The sequence below is a fragment of the Thamnophis elegans genome, chromosome 2, assembly GCF_009769535.1.
Source record: "Thamnophis elegans isolate rThaEle1 chromosome 2, rThaEle1.pri, whole genome shotgun sequence".
Lineage (NCBI taxonomy): Eukaryota > Metazoa > Chordata > Lepidosauria > Squamata > Colubridae > Thamnophis > Thamnophis elegans.
The window spans coordinates 11,756,058-11,771,849 of NC_045542.1; the positions used below are offsets into that span (position 1 = coordinate 11,756,058).

Below are 15,792 nucleotides of genomic sequence, written 5' to 3' on the forward strand. Positions count from 1 at the left end.
TTCCATCATTGTGCATTCCTAAGGGAGCATTTTAGCAAAATATTTAGCAGCGCCCCAGCTGCATCCTGCAGAATTTCACCTTCTCCCTTTGCAGCCTGCAAGAGAGCAAGCAGCCTGGTTTATACCAAAGCCTGCAGCAGTGCATGGGCCTTGGATTAAATATACTCCTGGACAATGGCTGCCATTCTAGAATTCCCCAGATGTTCTCAAGCGGAGAAGAGGGCTGGTATCCCAGGGCAGCTACGGCTTCTATGAGAAAGCGAAGGTGACTGTGGTGGCCCTCCAGTTTCAGTGCCACCTATTGCCCTAAGAAGCCTTATTTTCTTACAGAAGGTGAGCTCGGTGGGTTGTTTGGGGGGTGACTGGATGACTGGACCCTCAAGTACCTGAGTTGAAGCACGGGATGAGGGTATCCTGTGCTGCCTCATCATTGAAAGGAAAGAAGATAATAAAGGAGGGGGTGGGCGAGAATACATCCACCTGATATGCCTTAACAGTTCACAACAGAGGCTCTTAATGCCACTAGTTTTAAGGAGCAACTTCACACTGCTGGTAACCTACATCAAGCATGAACATCACACTACAAATTCTGCGCTCCGTTTCTCTCCGGAGTATTTTATAGGTTGCTGGGGTGAAGGAATTCTCCAGCAACGCAGCTTCAATGGCTACAGAAACTGGAAATTATTTCTCTGGTCTTCCAACGTTTAAAAATAATTACATATTAAATAACTTCCTACATCTAAAATTCTTGAAAAAATGCTGTGTCTTCTGATCACTTGCCTTGTATTATTGTGGCAGGTGCTTCTAATTTTGGGACAAATATTATTCTCCAAAAAGCCATTTCAGATGTTTTTTCCCATAGCCTTTAAGAGAAGGGTGTCAAACTCAACTTCATTGAGGGCCACAACAAGGTTGTGTTTGACTTCAGTGGGCCAGGTGGACAGGTTCACCGACAAAAGGGCAAAGGACAAAACCGCGCCCAACTAAAACGCGTTGCTGACGTCATCAACAGGGCAACAACAGCGCGGAGACAGAAGCACGCTGTAAACCCTAAACCTAAACTTAACCCCTAAACCTAAACCTAACCCCCCTAAACCTAACCCTAAACCTAACCCTTAACCTAACCCTAAACCTAACCCTAATCCTAATCCTAACCCTAAACCTAACCCTAAATCTAACCCTAACCCTAACCCTAACCCTAACCCTAACCCTAACCCTAACCCTAACCCTAACCCTAACCCTAACCCTAACCCTAACCCTAACCCTAACCCTTAACCTAACCCTAAACCTAACCCTAACCCTTAACCTAACCCTAACCCTTACCTTAAGTTGAATCGGCTTTCTTTCAATGCGCTATTTAAAGCGCCCTTCTTTCTCCACGCTGGCTGTTTTCGCCGTGTTGATGACGTCAGCGATGCGGTTTAGTCGGGCGCGGTTTTGTCGTTCGCCCTTTTGACGGGTCACGGGTGGACATAGCCAGGGTGGGCATGGTCAGCCCAACATCATTCCTGTCAGGGGCACTTGTGATCCAGGTGGAGCTGGGGCCTCCATTGTCTCCAGCAGAGGAAGGTGAGACCAGGGAGAGCTCTGTTTTTGGGCTCCGTTTTCGACTGTGATGGCTTCCTGCAGCCATCAGCCAGCGAAAACGGAGTTCCCGAGCTCTGTTTTTGCTGGCAGAGGTACCGCGGGCCAGTCCTTTGTTGTTTTTAGGGTGGGCCTGTGGGCCACATCTAAGCACCCCATGGGCTGGATCTGGTGCATGGGCCTTGAGTTTGGCACCCCTGCTTTAAGGCATTGTCACACTTTCTCTTAAAAGTTAGCTCTCAAGCCGAAGAAAAGACCGGCTAATCTAAACTTCCTTCTCTTCTGGGGCTAAAATGAACCAGTTGCTAAACAAGGATCACTTGTACTTTACATATGCAATGCATATAGGTTTATCTCTCTATATAATTTGCATGAAGTTATTGAACCTGGAATCAATCAACCTGGAACATAGCCATCTGAACAATAGTTGGGAAATTTCTTCAGGAAATGACATTGATCCAGAACTATTTGTTAGGAATACCACTAATGCTGGCCAGGGGGTACTTCTACAGTTCTTTGGTTCATACTTGTGTGGCAAAATATTTTCGTGCTCTAATCTAGAGAGAGAAAATAGTCTGTTTTTGGAGGATAGAAAATATATTTTCAGTTCTGTTTGTTGCTTTTGAAATGTTATGATGTCAATACATCTGTATACCCGTTTTTCTGTCTCCCGCCCCCAAGGAATGACCTTCCAAGACCGCAGAATTTGCTCTGATTTAAGGATCATCTGTCTCCCCTCATACATCCCAGGGCCAAGATGATGACCTTCTTCCTACAGACATTTCTTCTAGCTTGCTTCGTAGCTACTATACAGACCAAGATCTACGGTCGCTGTGAGTTGGCTCATGTGCTGAAGAAGAATGGGATGGATGGATATGAAGGTTACAGCCTAGCAAGTTGTGAGTGAAGTTCCTCACTGGGTAACGTATTGCTCAAGTACTGAAAGTTGGACTAACGAGCTACACTAAATATTCCTAATGTAGCTTTTATTAAGCAGCATTTCCTGTTTTTTTTCTCTCGATAAGCAGGTAGTGCTTTATTTGCTCTGGAACTTGCTCCAGCTTGTTTCTTATTAGATCTCTTCCCACAAGTTCACATGATTAGTGCCTCTGTTTTCCTGGATCTGAAGAGCAGTACTTGAAGCTAACGGGCACCCATTTCTGTTTTTTCTATTTTTTTTTTACTTTTAAAAGTTTTTATTTTCCATTTTTTCATTTTCATACACTCACATATATACTGTGCATAGCCAGCGCCATACAACATTAAACAATAATTGCAGCAATTCCTCTTGTCAACAATACCCCAAAAAATACAAACCCAACATACCTCTTCCACTCTCCATACACCTTTCTTCCACCCCCCTCCAACTTTCTATCTTCCCTCCATCATCCCCCTCTACCCTACTTCCCCTCCCCCTCTACCACTCCTCTCTCCTGATCCACTCCCTCCCTTCCTTCTCACCCTCCCTCCCATCCTCTCTCCCACCCTCTCTACCCCTCTTTCTTCTATCCCACTCCTCCTCCCCTTGGTGTATTTCCACTATATGCCAGTGTACTTAACTTATCCTATTTTTACAGAGAAATTATAGAAAAACAGTATACATGTGAAGTCACATTACATTGAAATCTAACCTAGTATATGTCCCTCCCTCCCCCACCCTCCCCCCAACCCCCCACCTCCCTCCCTCCCTCACGATAGCTGCGCTCCCCTGCTAGAACCTCCAAACAAGCCCATTTCTGGTTATGCTCATCAAATCTCCAAGAAGTTGCAAATTGGTGTAGCCAGATCTGACTGCTGGCTACTATAGAATAGAATAATGGAACAGAATGGAATAGAATGGAATAGAATGGAATAGAATGGAATAGGAAGGGATCTTGGAGGTCTTCTAGTTCAACCCCCGCCCTGCTCAGGCAGGAAACCCTATACCATTTCAGATTTTTTTTGTCCACCGTCTTCTTAAAAACCTCCAGAGTTGGAGCATTCACAACTTCTGGAGGCAAGTTGTTCCACTGATCAATTGTTCTAACTGTCAGGAAAACCTTAGAAGTTCACCAGTGCAAAAGGCCCTGAACTGAATAGGTATTGTTTACAAATTCCATTGTGTAGGCATCCAGCTCATTCAGTAAAATTAATCCCAGAATTAATTTTTCAGTGAAAGGCTAATAAAAGGAAGCTCATATTTACACCAGACAGTTAAAATATAGAATTTGCCATGGTCTAATCATCAATTTATATTGTTTTTCAAGGGTTTCAGCAAGTTCAGCAAAATAAATTATCGGTGGCTGCTAATGTTAATGTAATGTTAAAAAGTTCAGCTCCATTTTACTTCCAGAACAGGGGTGGGTTCCTGCCAGTTCTAACCTCTTCTATAGAAGAGGTTCCACAAATCTACCGTGCTTTAGAACCGGTTCCTGCTCCCTCCCCCCGCCCGTCCACACCACGCTTGCCCTGCCCGCCGCTCACTGATTGGCTGGCTCACCAATCGCCCCGCCCGCCTCTAAGAGTCCTATCTAAACCTTAAAGTCTTAAGGCTGTCAAGTTTGAACACCCCTGAGGTTTTTTTTCCTAAAGGGTTAGGGGTGCAAGTATCCTTAGACTTTTTAGCAATGTTCTGGAAAGTGAATACTCTTGCTATTTGAACAGGATGCTAATGATTAAATGGCAAAGTGGGGCCCCTCCAACTAATTTGAGCACTTTCCTTGCCTACAGCTGCATTCACATTTGAAGAAATCAAAGGGAATTGGATTGGAACTCTAGATAAGATGTAACAAGTTTGAAAGGAAAGGGAATTGTTTCTAAGTAAATGATAAGCACTGCAAAATTGGGCAGTCTTTCTATCAGTCCTTAACAATTCTGCTTTTCAAACCCCAAAGCATTTCCCCTTTTGTAAACCAGTTCGATGCCCATTTGCCGTTTCCATAGATCATTAGTAAGATATTAATTCCAATTACCTATTCATAGAGAGATTGTTGTTGCTTGCCATATAACCTTTTGATATTACTCCTCACTGCTCTTTTAAATATCTATCTCTATCTCTATCATCTCTATCTCTATCTCTATCTCTATCTCTATCTCTATCTCTATCTCTATCTCTATCTCTATCTCTATCTCTATCTCTATCTCTATCTCTCTATCTCTCTATCTCTCTATCTCTCTATCTCTCTACCTACCTACCTACCTACCTACCTACCCCTCTCTCTCTCTCTCTCTCTTTCTCTCTCTCTCTCTCTCTCTCTCTATCAATCTATCTATCTATCTATCATATATATATATATATATATATATATATATATATATATATATATATATATATATATATATATATATATATATCATGCATCTGCACATGTACATAAGTCTTTCAAAGAAGGGAAAATGTCTAGTAGGAAGATTAGAAACAAATTTAAAGTCAACATTTAAAGGAGGATTTTCTTAAAATTTCCACAAGGGCATCTTGGCATGACCATGCAAGATAAGGATAATGGAGATTAAAGTCCCACGAATATAAAGGACCACAAGTCACAGAAGTCAGAGTAGAATATTGGAATAAGAATAGTTAAACAGTCACCAGACATATGTCTCATATCTAGGCCTCTAGGCTGGATCTTGCCTCTCGGGTATATTTTGGAATATTGAGAAAGTCAGAAAGAGTGGAAGGCTGTGAAATGAACTCCCGAGGAACCTCTCTGATTTCTCTCCTTTGTAGGGATCTGCATGGCATTTTATGAAACCGGCTTTGACACCAAGGCCATTGATCGGCACAAAGGTGGCACCAAAGACTATGGCATCTTCCATATCAACAGTGGTTCATGGTGTAAAGAAAACAATGCCTTATCAACGGCCATTTGTGACATAGCTTGCTCAGGTCAGTTTCCATCCCTCCCCACCAGTAATGCTATCCTATTTTCTTCATTACCGGTTTGGTAGCAGGAGCCCACCTGCCCACATGCACAGGAAGTCCTTGATGATGTCTGGCTGGGTGGGCGGAGCCTCACCCATACTGGTGTGAACCCGTAGCATACCACCTCTGCTCCCTAGGATTTGGATTTGTGCCCTAGGACTAGAAAACATAAAATATGGTAACCAAAAAAATATATGAATATGGGGTGGACTTTTTAGCAATGTTCTGGAAAGTGAATACTCTTGCTATTTGAACAGGATGCTAATGATTAAATGGCAACTTTTCAAATTTTCACATCAAAATAAGAATAGTAAACATCTTAATATATTGAGTTTGAGTTTCATTTTATTTATATGCCGCCCTATTCCCTGCGGGACTCAGGGCGGCGCACAAACCCAAGGAGGAAAAGGGAAACACAAGAACTACAAATACAAGGCATTTAAAAACAACCAACAGCCACATGATTCGAGAGGGGAAGGGAACTCATCAACCCCAGGCCTGCCGACACAGCCAGGTTTTAACGGCTTTTCGGAAGGCCTGGAGAGAGGTGAGGGTCCGAATCTCTGCGGGGAGTTCGTTCCAAAGGGCCGGAGCTGCCACAGAGAAGGCCCTCCCCCGGGTAGTAGCCAGATGACATTGGCTGGTAGACGGAACCTGGAGGAGGCCTGCCCTGTGTGATCTAATGAGTAACTTGACATAACTCAAGTTACTAAGCCATTATTAAGAGCCGTGGTGGCGCAGTGGATAGAATGCAGTATGGCAGGCTACTTCTGCTGCCTGCCAGCTGCCTGCAATTTGGCAGTTCAAATCTCACTAGGCTGAAGGTTGACTCAGCCTTCCATCCTTCTGAGGTGGGTAAAATGAGGACCCAGATTGTTGGGGACAACAGGCTGACAAAACACTTAGAGAGGGCTGTAAAGCACTGTGAAGCAGTATATATGTAGTGTTGTTGCTAATATGTATATTATGAATGCATTTTTATATTGTAATGTTGGAAACCATTAGAGCAGTGTTTGTCAACCTTGGCAACTTGAAGATGTCCGGACTTCAACTCCCAGAATTCCCCAGCCAGCATTCGCTGGATGGGGAATTCTGGGAGTTGAAGTCCAGACATCTTCAAGTTGCCAAGGTTGAGAAACACTGCATTAGAGCCAATGATAACAAGCCTGTGCAAAATTGAAGTTTAGATTTAGATTCAGAATGACAATAAGGAGACCTGAACCCTTGGCAAAAAGAATTCTACCAAGTTTGGTTGTTTACTTCCCCTCTCCCCACGATCCTGGTTCATGACAAATCTCTCCCCCCCCCCCCAAATATAGCAAGCGGGCAAACTATTGTTTGCAAGTTGCTTTTCTTAATTTTTCTGTACATCACGATATGTAATGGTAATTCCTCTGACACTCCTCCCCCCCATCAAAACAATTGTACCACTCAAGAAGTATTGAAACATCGCCACCTGCTGGTGTGTGTGTGTGTGTGTCAAATATTTAATTGAGAAAAAAGTAACTAAATGGGGTTTGTTTGTTTTTAGATCATCATTCTCTTCAGACTGTTTTAGCATGTTTAATGGGAAAGGACTATGGGAACTCTCTAGTCTGTATCAGTTGGCCTTCACCTGCTTTGTATTTGGTAGCCCTGTCAGGCATAGGAATCACTTCAGAGATGTTGTTGTAATGTGTTTAGGAAAGATAACCATAAATAATCTCTAGGTTCCTTCTTTGCTCTGTGCAAACTGCGTTACAGATTCAGAGTAATTGGGTTGACTAACTGCGGTCTATAACTTCAGACTGCAGGTGACTTCTCCTCATTTCAAACAAATGTTCCTTTAAACATAGTACATACAATTGTTAAAATGTCATGGCTGGATTTAAACAGCCCAGTTTTGATGTTGCAAAAGTAGTTACGTTTGGAACTAGTGCAGTGGCTTTCTAAATATGGAGAATTACCATATTTTCTGGAGTATAAGACGCACCAGAGTATAAGACGCACCAAGATTTTGAAGAGGCAAATTTAAAAAAAAATGTTTTTGCACTCTGCAGATCTCCCTGTTCGTGAAAACGTGCCCTCCCCCAATGAGCAAAAAATAGCCCATTTTTTGCAAAAACGGGTCTGGTTTTTGTCAAAAAAAGGGCCTGCATAGCATTTAGGAGACTTATAGAGTGCTCCTGGGGGCTGGTGGGGGCAAAATTGAGCTAAAAACAGCCCATTTTTTGCTCATTTCTGTCCTTACCAGCCCCCAGGACAGGGGTGGGTTTCTCGCCCCGTTCCAATCAGTTCGGTTGGAACGGGGCTGCCGGCGTCCTCGTGCATGCTTGCGGCGCACGCGTGCACGCATGCGGTGCACGCATGCGTACTAGCGTCTGTACGATGCTCCAGCTGCTCCTGGAGGATCGCGCAGGCGCTGTATGCATCCTGCGCATGCATGGAAGCGCAGAACTCGTCAAAACCGGGTAAGGAGTGCGGGTGGGCAGGTGCGCCCTTCGCCGTTCCCGGAAGTTACTTACTTCTGGGTTCGCCGACCAACCAGTTTGCAGGGACCGCTGCGAACCGGTTGAAACCCACCCCTGCCCCAGGAGCACTCTGCAAGGCTCCTAAAGGCTATGCACGGCCATTTTGGTGAAGTGGGCGGGGTTTCAGGAGGCAAAAAATGCTGTATTCAGTGTATAAGACGCACCCAGATTTTCAGCCTCTTTTTTGAGGGAAAAAGGTGTATGCCCTTTTCCTTTGGGAGATCACTTACAGAGGCACTCTGACTTCTGAAGGTTTATAGCTCAAATTTAATGCATGATGATCTATGCATGTATACAGATTGCCTTAATGGGCATGAAAACCTGAACTTAACATTTCCAGTTTCACAGACCTGCTCAGGAATTGTAGAAACACGTACAGATAGCTAGGTTCATACCTATGGAGAAAAGCATAAATTAAAATTTGGGGACTAAGAGGAAGCAGTCCTGTTTAATTGGACTTATAATTATGTCCAGGGGTGGGTTCCTACCAGTGTTGGTACTGGTTCGCTTCATGCGCGCTTTGTGTGGGCCAGTGCTCAGTTCACTATAAATTGTTCTGTGCATGTGTGAAGAAGGTGAAAAACTACTAAGAAACATGCCAGCAACAGTAGCAGTGATTGGGGAATCAGTTCGGGGGCGTGGCGAGTCTGGTTCGCTGCCGGTTCTGCGACCCAGGCCAAATTACCACTCCCGGTTTGCCTGAATCAGTGCAAACTGATAGAAACGTGTTCTGATCCCCCTCCATGCGGTGAGTCACTCTGACACAAGATTACTGCTAGACAATTTATTCACAGTAAATTAACACACCGACAAGACTTTGGCAGCAACCCAGACTTCCACAGATAAGAAATACAAGAGCTTCTCCAGCTTTAGTATAACGGTTGTGTCCTGCAAAAAGCCTCCTCCCAAAGTCTCTTCTTATATACTCTCTTGGGAGGAGCCTAATCACAATCACCTGGCCCCAATTATCTTCTATATCTCCATAGTTGCTGTTGGCGCTTATCTGCCCGTCTTTGCCTGGCATCCGGGACCACCTCCCTTAGCTCCTCCCCACTGTTCCAGGGTCTGACATTAGGGACAAACTCCCTTTGGCTTTCACTGCTGCTCTATGCCTCAGGCTCCTCCTGGTAGCCAACCAGCCTCTCTGGTTCCTGCTCAGAGTCTGAGCCCTGTCCAGGGTCCTCCACATCTTCCAGAGCCGACTCATAGGGTCCCTCGCTACCGGAATCTGTTTGTAGCTCCAACGGCTCCTGCTGGGCCACAACAGAAACCCATCCCTGATTATGTCTCATATAAATTTGTTTCATTTCAATAGATGGCTTCCTCTTCCAACTGGGAGGTTCTAGCCCTCATAAGTTTGAGCATCTCAAGGAGTATAAGGAATTCATTTTTAATGCTAGTCTTTTAGTTCATCTGCTGGCAAAAACAGTTATTGGTCATTGGTGATAAGGGGACTCCAACTGATAAGCCAGCTCTTGGGCTCCCAATCTAAGATACAAAGTTTTAGATGTCTGCTAGATATTTCTTTCTTTCTTTATTTATCAAATTTATTTGCACACATCTTGTGGTTCAGGCAAAAAAAATTCAGAGGCATATTGCAACCTTGATATGCATCTACTTGTCTAATTCAACCGACCAAACCAGACCACCGAGCCTCAAAAGAAATGTTTTCATTATTCCTTATTATCCTGAAGCTGCCTTGACAATCAATCTCTCTCTAGACACATTTCAGATTGCTGATTATGATTTATAGAGTCTTGTATAAGACTGGATTATTTAAAACCCCTGGGAATTCAAAGCTATAAGAGGGGCTGTTCTCTCAGGAAACTGATGGTGAACTGAGTTGTTGATGGGCTTCCTGTGTGAGATTTTGGGAAGGGGTACCAGGATAAAATCCTTGTCAGTCTTCACTTCACTCCTCTGGAATCATTTTCCTCTGGAGATCTGCCTTCCCTAATAGACTTTGCCTTCCTTAATAGACTTTGGGAAGGCAGCAAAGAGAGAACGGTTTTGCCAAGCTTTTCATATTCAATGCTACTGAGATTGTACATTGAAGGAGGCTTGAGCTTTTTAAAGGTGTAAATGAAGTTTGAGTAGAGCTAGACTATTTTATAAACTCACCAGAAGTCTACACGGAATCAGCATTTTTTAAAGTCCTGAAATAAATAAGTACAGGTAGTCCTTGACTTACAACCAGTGGTGGGATGCTGCCAGTTTAACAACCGGTTCGGTGAGCGCATGCTTTGCGTGCAGGTGTGCTTTGCACCTGTGCGAGGTGCTGAAAATGGAGCATTTAGTAGCTCAGCTGCTTACCTTCCAAGTTAGCAACGGTAAGTTAAACAGCTTGGGGGCCCTGGGGGTGGAAATCAGCTGGGCCGCGCGATTGAGATGAGCTAGAAAGCAGGAAATAAAGAACAGGATAGAGCAGGGGCAAGTGGGTGGGCCCAGCTGATCGTCGGAGCGAACCGATTGGCTCCCAGCTGATTGTTGGAGGTACCGGTTCACCCGAACCAGTAGAATCCCACACCTGCTTACAGCCACAATTGAGCCCAAAATGCTAAGCAAGACAGATGTTAAGTGAATTTTGCCCCATTTTGCGACCATTCTTGCCACAGTTGTTAAGTGAATCACTGCAGTTGTTAGTAACACGGTTGTTAAGTGAATCTGGTTTCCTCGTTGAAGGTTGCAAATGTGATCACAGGACCCTGGGATATTCGCCACCATCATAAATATGAACCAGTTGCCAAGTGTTTTAATTTTGATCACGTGACCATGGAGATGCTGCAATGGTCATAAGGGTGAAAAACGGTCATAAATCACTTTTTTCAGTGCCATTGTAGCACTGAAGAGTCACTAAACAGCAATAGCAGTTAGCAGTTAGACTTATATACCGCTTCATAGGGCTTTCAGCCCTCTCTAAGCGGTTTACAGAGTCAGCATATTGCCCCCAACAACAATCCGGGTCCTCATTTTACCCATCTCGGAAGGATGGAAGGCTGAGTCAACCTTGAGCCGGTGAGATTTGAACAGCCGAACTGCAGAACTGCAGTCAGCTGAAGTAGCCTGCAGTGCTGCATTTCACCACTGCGCCACCTCGGCGCATGAACTGCTGTAAGTTGAGGACTACCTGTAGTCTTTTCTCTGCCTCAAAGAGATTCTTCCAGCTTTGCGTCTGCTGCCTTGGTTGACCCATTTCTATTCTCTTCCTCTGTTGCTTGTCCTCTCTCTCGCTCCTCCTTAAGATTTGCTGAATCCTGATCTTGAAGATGACATCGCCTGTGCCAAAAAGATTGTGACCCGCTCTACTGGCATGGCTGCCTGGTAGGAGAACAAATGGCTGCTTCTGTCTAATGATAAGTAGAACCCTCTCTATGCTTCTAGTAGACTGGGACAATCTCACTTAACTCACAGATGGGCAATCTGGTGCTGCCTGAATGCTTAATTAGATCAGGCTTTTCTTTTTTTTAAAAAGCTGGGTTCATGGATGGGGTTCTCTAATAAATTCTGTTCTAGGTTGTGGGTTGCAACCCTAACACTGAACAACATCTGGCTGTCTATCTCAACCTCATTATCTACATGTGATTTACCCAGTGGTGGGTTTTGAAAATTGTTCGAACCTACTCTGTGGGTGTGGCCTCCTTTGTGGGAGTGGCTTGCCACCCATGTGACCGGATGGGAGTGGCTTGCCGCCCATGGGACCGGATATGAAGATGCCGACGACACTTGTCAAAACCACCTTAAATTACCTTACACACAGCACTGGCATGCATAAGAATACGATGTCAACTTGTTTTTTAAAAGGCATCTTTGGTTTGCGTTAAAACAACTTCAACACACGCAATGTTCTGATTGCACCACAAACGCAGTAGCCATCCTTACCTTTCACAGAGGCCCTGAGTTTTATAAATATGAGCATGACAGTGTAGAATAATCATATCCAAGGACCAGTGGTAGGTTTCAAAAAAGTTTTGGAACCTCTTCTGTAGGTGTGGCCTGCTTTCCGGGTCCACTGGTGGGACCTCTTCTAACCGGTTCGGTAGATTTGACGAACCGGTTCTACCGAATAGGTGCGAACTGGTAGGAACCCACCTCTGGATTTACCCCAATATGTCTTTAAGAGAGCCGAGGTGGCGCAGTGGTTAAATGCAGCACTGCAGGCTACTTCAGCTGACTGCAGTTCTGCAGTTTGGCTGTTCAAATCTCACCGGCTCAGGTTTGACTCAGCCTTCCATCCTTCCGAGGTGGGTAAAATGAGGACCCAGATTGTTGGGGGCAATATGCTGACTCTGTAAACCGCTTAGAGAGGGCTGAAAGCCTTATGAAGCGGTATATAAGTCTAACTGCTGTTGCTAGCTGCCCGGAGTCCTCCGGGATTGGGCGGCCTATAAATTTAATAAATTAAATTAAATTAAATAATTAAATTAAATTAAATTAAATTAAATTAAATTAAATTAAATTAAATTAAATTAAATTAAATTAAATTAAATTAAATTAAATTAAATTAAATTAAATTAAATTAAATTAAATTAAATTAAATTAAATTAAATTATTAAATTAAATTAATTAAATTTTGGAACTGTGTTTTCACATGGAATTGCTAGTTTCTGCCCTGACCTTCCCTTGTCCTTTATGGCTAACATTAAACCGGTACAGGGGTATGTGGGTACTCAACTGGTTTGGAACTCATCAAATTTGGTACTCGATGCATTTTGATGTGAAAACTTTGTCCCGGTACTCATTGTTTGTTTGGTACTCAGCGCACAAACTAGAACTTGTTGGTGTCGGCTGACTTGTGACTCTCTACATCCGTGATGGTGAACCTATGGCACACGTGCCACAGATGGCACACAGAGCCATTTCTTAGGGCACGTGAGGTGTTGCCTTGTCAGCTCCAGCGCGCATGCACGCACTGGCCAGCTGATTTCGGCCTTCATTTTCAGCCATTTTTCGCCCTCTGGAAGCTTCCCTGAAGCCTCTGGAAGGAGAAAAACAGCCCTACGTCGGTTCTCAAACTTCCGGATTCCCCGTAGGGCCATTTTTCTGTCTCAGGAGGGCAAAAAACGGCCTACGGGCAAACCAGAAGTCGGAAAATGGGCCGTTTCCGGCCTCCGGAGGGCCTGCGGTGGGGGGGGGGGAGCCATTTTCATCCTCCCCAGGCTCCTAAAAAGTCTCTGGAGCCTGGGGAGGGCAAAAAGTGGCTCCACCATGCCATTGCACGCCACAAGTGAAGGGGAGGGCAGGAGGGTCGTGTGCGCATGTGCGGAGGGTTGGCACGCATGCACGGGGGAGGGCACACATATGCACCCCCCTGCTCCTCCTGCTTTTGGCACGTGATGGCAAAAAGGTTAGCTGCTCTACATTATTCCCTAAGGGGAAAACTGTTTGGTACTCACTGTGCTCCTGGAACCAATTAACAATGAATACTGAGGTACACTGTAATTTTTTTTTCACTTGCATTTTGTATCTGAAGCTGTTGTTGCCAAAATGACAAAAAAAACCTCCCTTATAATAGAGAAATGTAATAGAGACTGTACTGTTGGGGTGCCTGTCAATTGTGAGTTGTTTTAAAGGAAGGGAAAATCTGCAGGTACAGATGGCCTAACAATTCCCTCTTCCCAACTCTTTTAAATAACTTGAGCTTTTTATGAAATACAGGTGAACTTTGTAATTTGTGTGGGTTCTTAATCTCAACCCTAACTTTTAACAGTTGCAGATAATAAAATTATGGCTAAGGAAACCTTGAAAAAAATGTACTTTATGCATATGCAAATGCATGTTTGCAATTTTTCATATTCATAACATTAAAAACCCCATTCCCAATGTCCTCTTCGAAGAGAACCACATGAGGCAAACTATAAATACATGAAACTCTTTACTATGAATTGCAAAATCTAATCTATTTTCTCATTGCCGATAGGTGAAACTGTAATTAACAGAATGAGAAAAATGAGGGCTATATATACTAAAGAGGTAGAAATCCTGCCTCTTTTGTGTCTATTTCCTCATGTGTTCAAATAATTTATATTTTACTGTTAGGTAAGTAATTCTGCTGTAATCTATCTGGATTTTCAGCAAAAAGAACAGCGGATTTCCCATATCTGGGTCTGCATGCAAAATCTACTTCAGAGGGATTCTAAAGAAACAAATATTAGAGTTATTTTTTGTGTTCTTTCACAGCAAAATAGATTTAAAAACGCAGTTTTTAGTTGCTGGGAGAGGCAATTATAGTCAGACTGATATGAGGGCCTAAGTAAGAAGGGAAAAAAAAGTTAAGAAAGCACAGTTATAATATCCAAATAGCATGCTGTGTTTAATCTACACTACTTTATGACTTAACATGCTGGCCTAATTTCCACAACTCACTAAAATTGTGGTGGATCACTGCAATATGCTGCACCACAACAGCAACTGCATTTTAGTTTAGTCTACAGAATTGTATATGAACCCAGCCAGCAAATTCCAAAGATGCAAACAAGTAATGTTATAGACTCTAGTAACTGAACTGTGATCGTTTTATTTTAAAATAAAATGAAAACAATAATATCTGGACTTTTAGGGACCTTCCCTGAAAAATTAGAATGTGCATAAATTTGTCTCACTATCAACTACTGTACACTAGTCAACAAGGTGGCGCAGTGGTTAAATGCAGCACTGCAGGCTACTGCTAGATCAGCAGTTCAGCGGTTCAAATCTCACCGGCTCAGGGTTGACTCAGCCTTCCATCCTTCCGAGGTGGGTAAAATGAGGACCCAGATTGTTGGGGGCAATATGCTGACTCTGTAAACCACTTAGAGAGGGCTGAAAGCCCTATGAAGCGGTATATAAGTCTACTGCTATTGCTATTGCTATTGCTATATCCATACGCATAATTATGTTATGCACAAGACTTTCAGAGAAGTGAAATGAAATAAGGATGCAGAAACCTATCAGAATAAAATACCAGATTAAATGTTTTAAAACCCAGCCCACCCAATAAAATTGCAACTGAAGCCACTAACAGGATTCAAAAGCCCACCTAATAAAATAAAAAAAATCATCATCCTGCAGAAGGCCAGTAGTAAAAATAAAAAGGAGGGGGGAGGAGGGGGTGAACTACAACCGGGAGAAAAGCATTGGCATTTTTTAATGTTGATATTGTGCTTTGTGTGAAAATAGTACATGTGCATATGCAGTTTATTACCTGATTCATTTTCTCTTAATACAGGCACCAGTGGAAAAAGCACTGTGAAAACCAAGATATGAGCAAGTGGGTAAAAGGGTGTAAGGTTTGAAAACGAAGCTCGTTGCAGTCTGTTTCACCTCTCAATGTATCCAAGAACATTTTTTTTATAAAAAAAAAACCCTTATCTTCTTTATTCTTCATTGGTTCATTCCGTTTTCACTTACTGATAGAAAATACATTATTTTCTTTTGTCCTTTTGCTAACTGCACCAAAGTTTGGGGCAGCAGAGATTCTACAGTGAAACTCCTTGTGTCTGGGACGCACTGTGACGGAGAGATGTCTAATGAAGTGCTCTCTGCAACATCATTGATATTTAGGATGTTAAGGATGAAGGTCACACCTTGTAAATGCAGGAGATGTAGGAAGATGCAGAAGAAAGCCACAGTCTGATTTACTCATGGCACTATAAATGGAGGCCACAGTTGTTACCACAGTTGTTATAGTGCAATTTCCTGTTCAGTGTTTTGACATTAACATATGCAAGGCCGGTGCGAAGAATGCCAGATACACAAACACACACACACCAGTGGTGGGTTTCAAAAATTGTTCAAACCTACTCTGTGGGTGTGGCCTCC

The 15,792-nt window shown here is 43.4% G+C and overlaps 1 protein-coding gene across 1 annotated transcript; it reads left to right on the forward strand.

The window, feature by feature from the left end:
• Nucleotides 1-2,341: 2,341 nt before the first annotated feature.
• LOC116504011 (lysozyme C, milk isozyme-like) lies at nucleotides 2,342-15,266 on the forward strand. The gene is made up of 4 exons (XM_032210820.1): nucleotides 2,342-2,483; nucleotides 5,291-5,449; nucleotides 11,238-11,316; nucleotides 15,200-15,266. The coding sequence occupies exons 1-4, from the start codon at nucleotides 2,342-2,344 to the stop codon at nucleotides 15,264-15,266; spliced, it is 447 nt and encodes a 148-aa protein (XP_032066711.1).
• The last annotated feature ends 526 nt before the right edge of the window (nucleotides 15,267-15,792 follow it).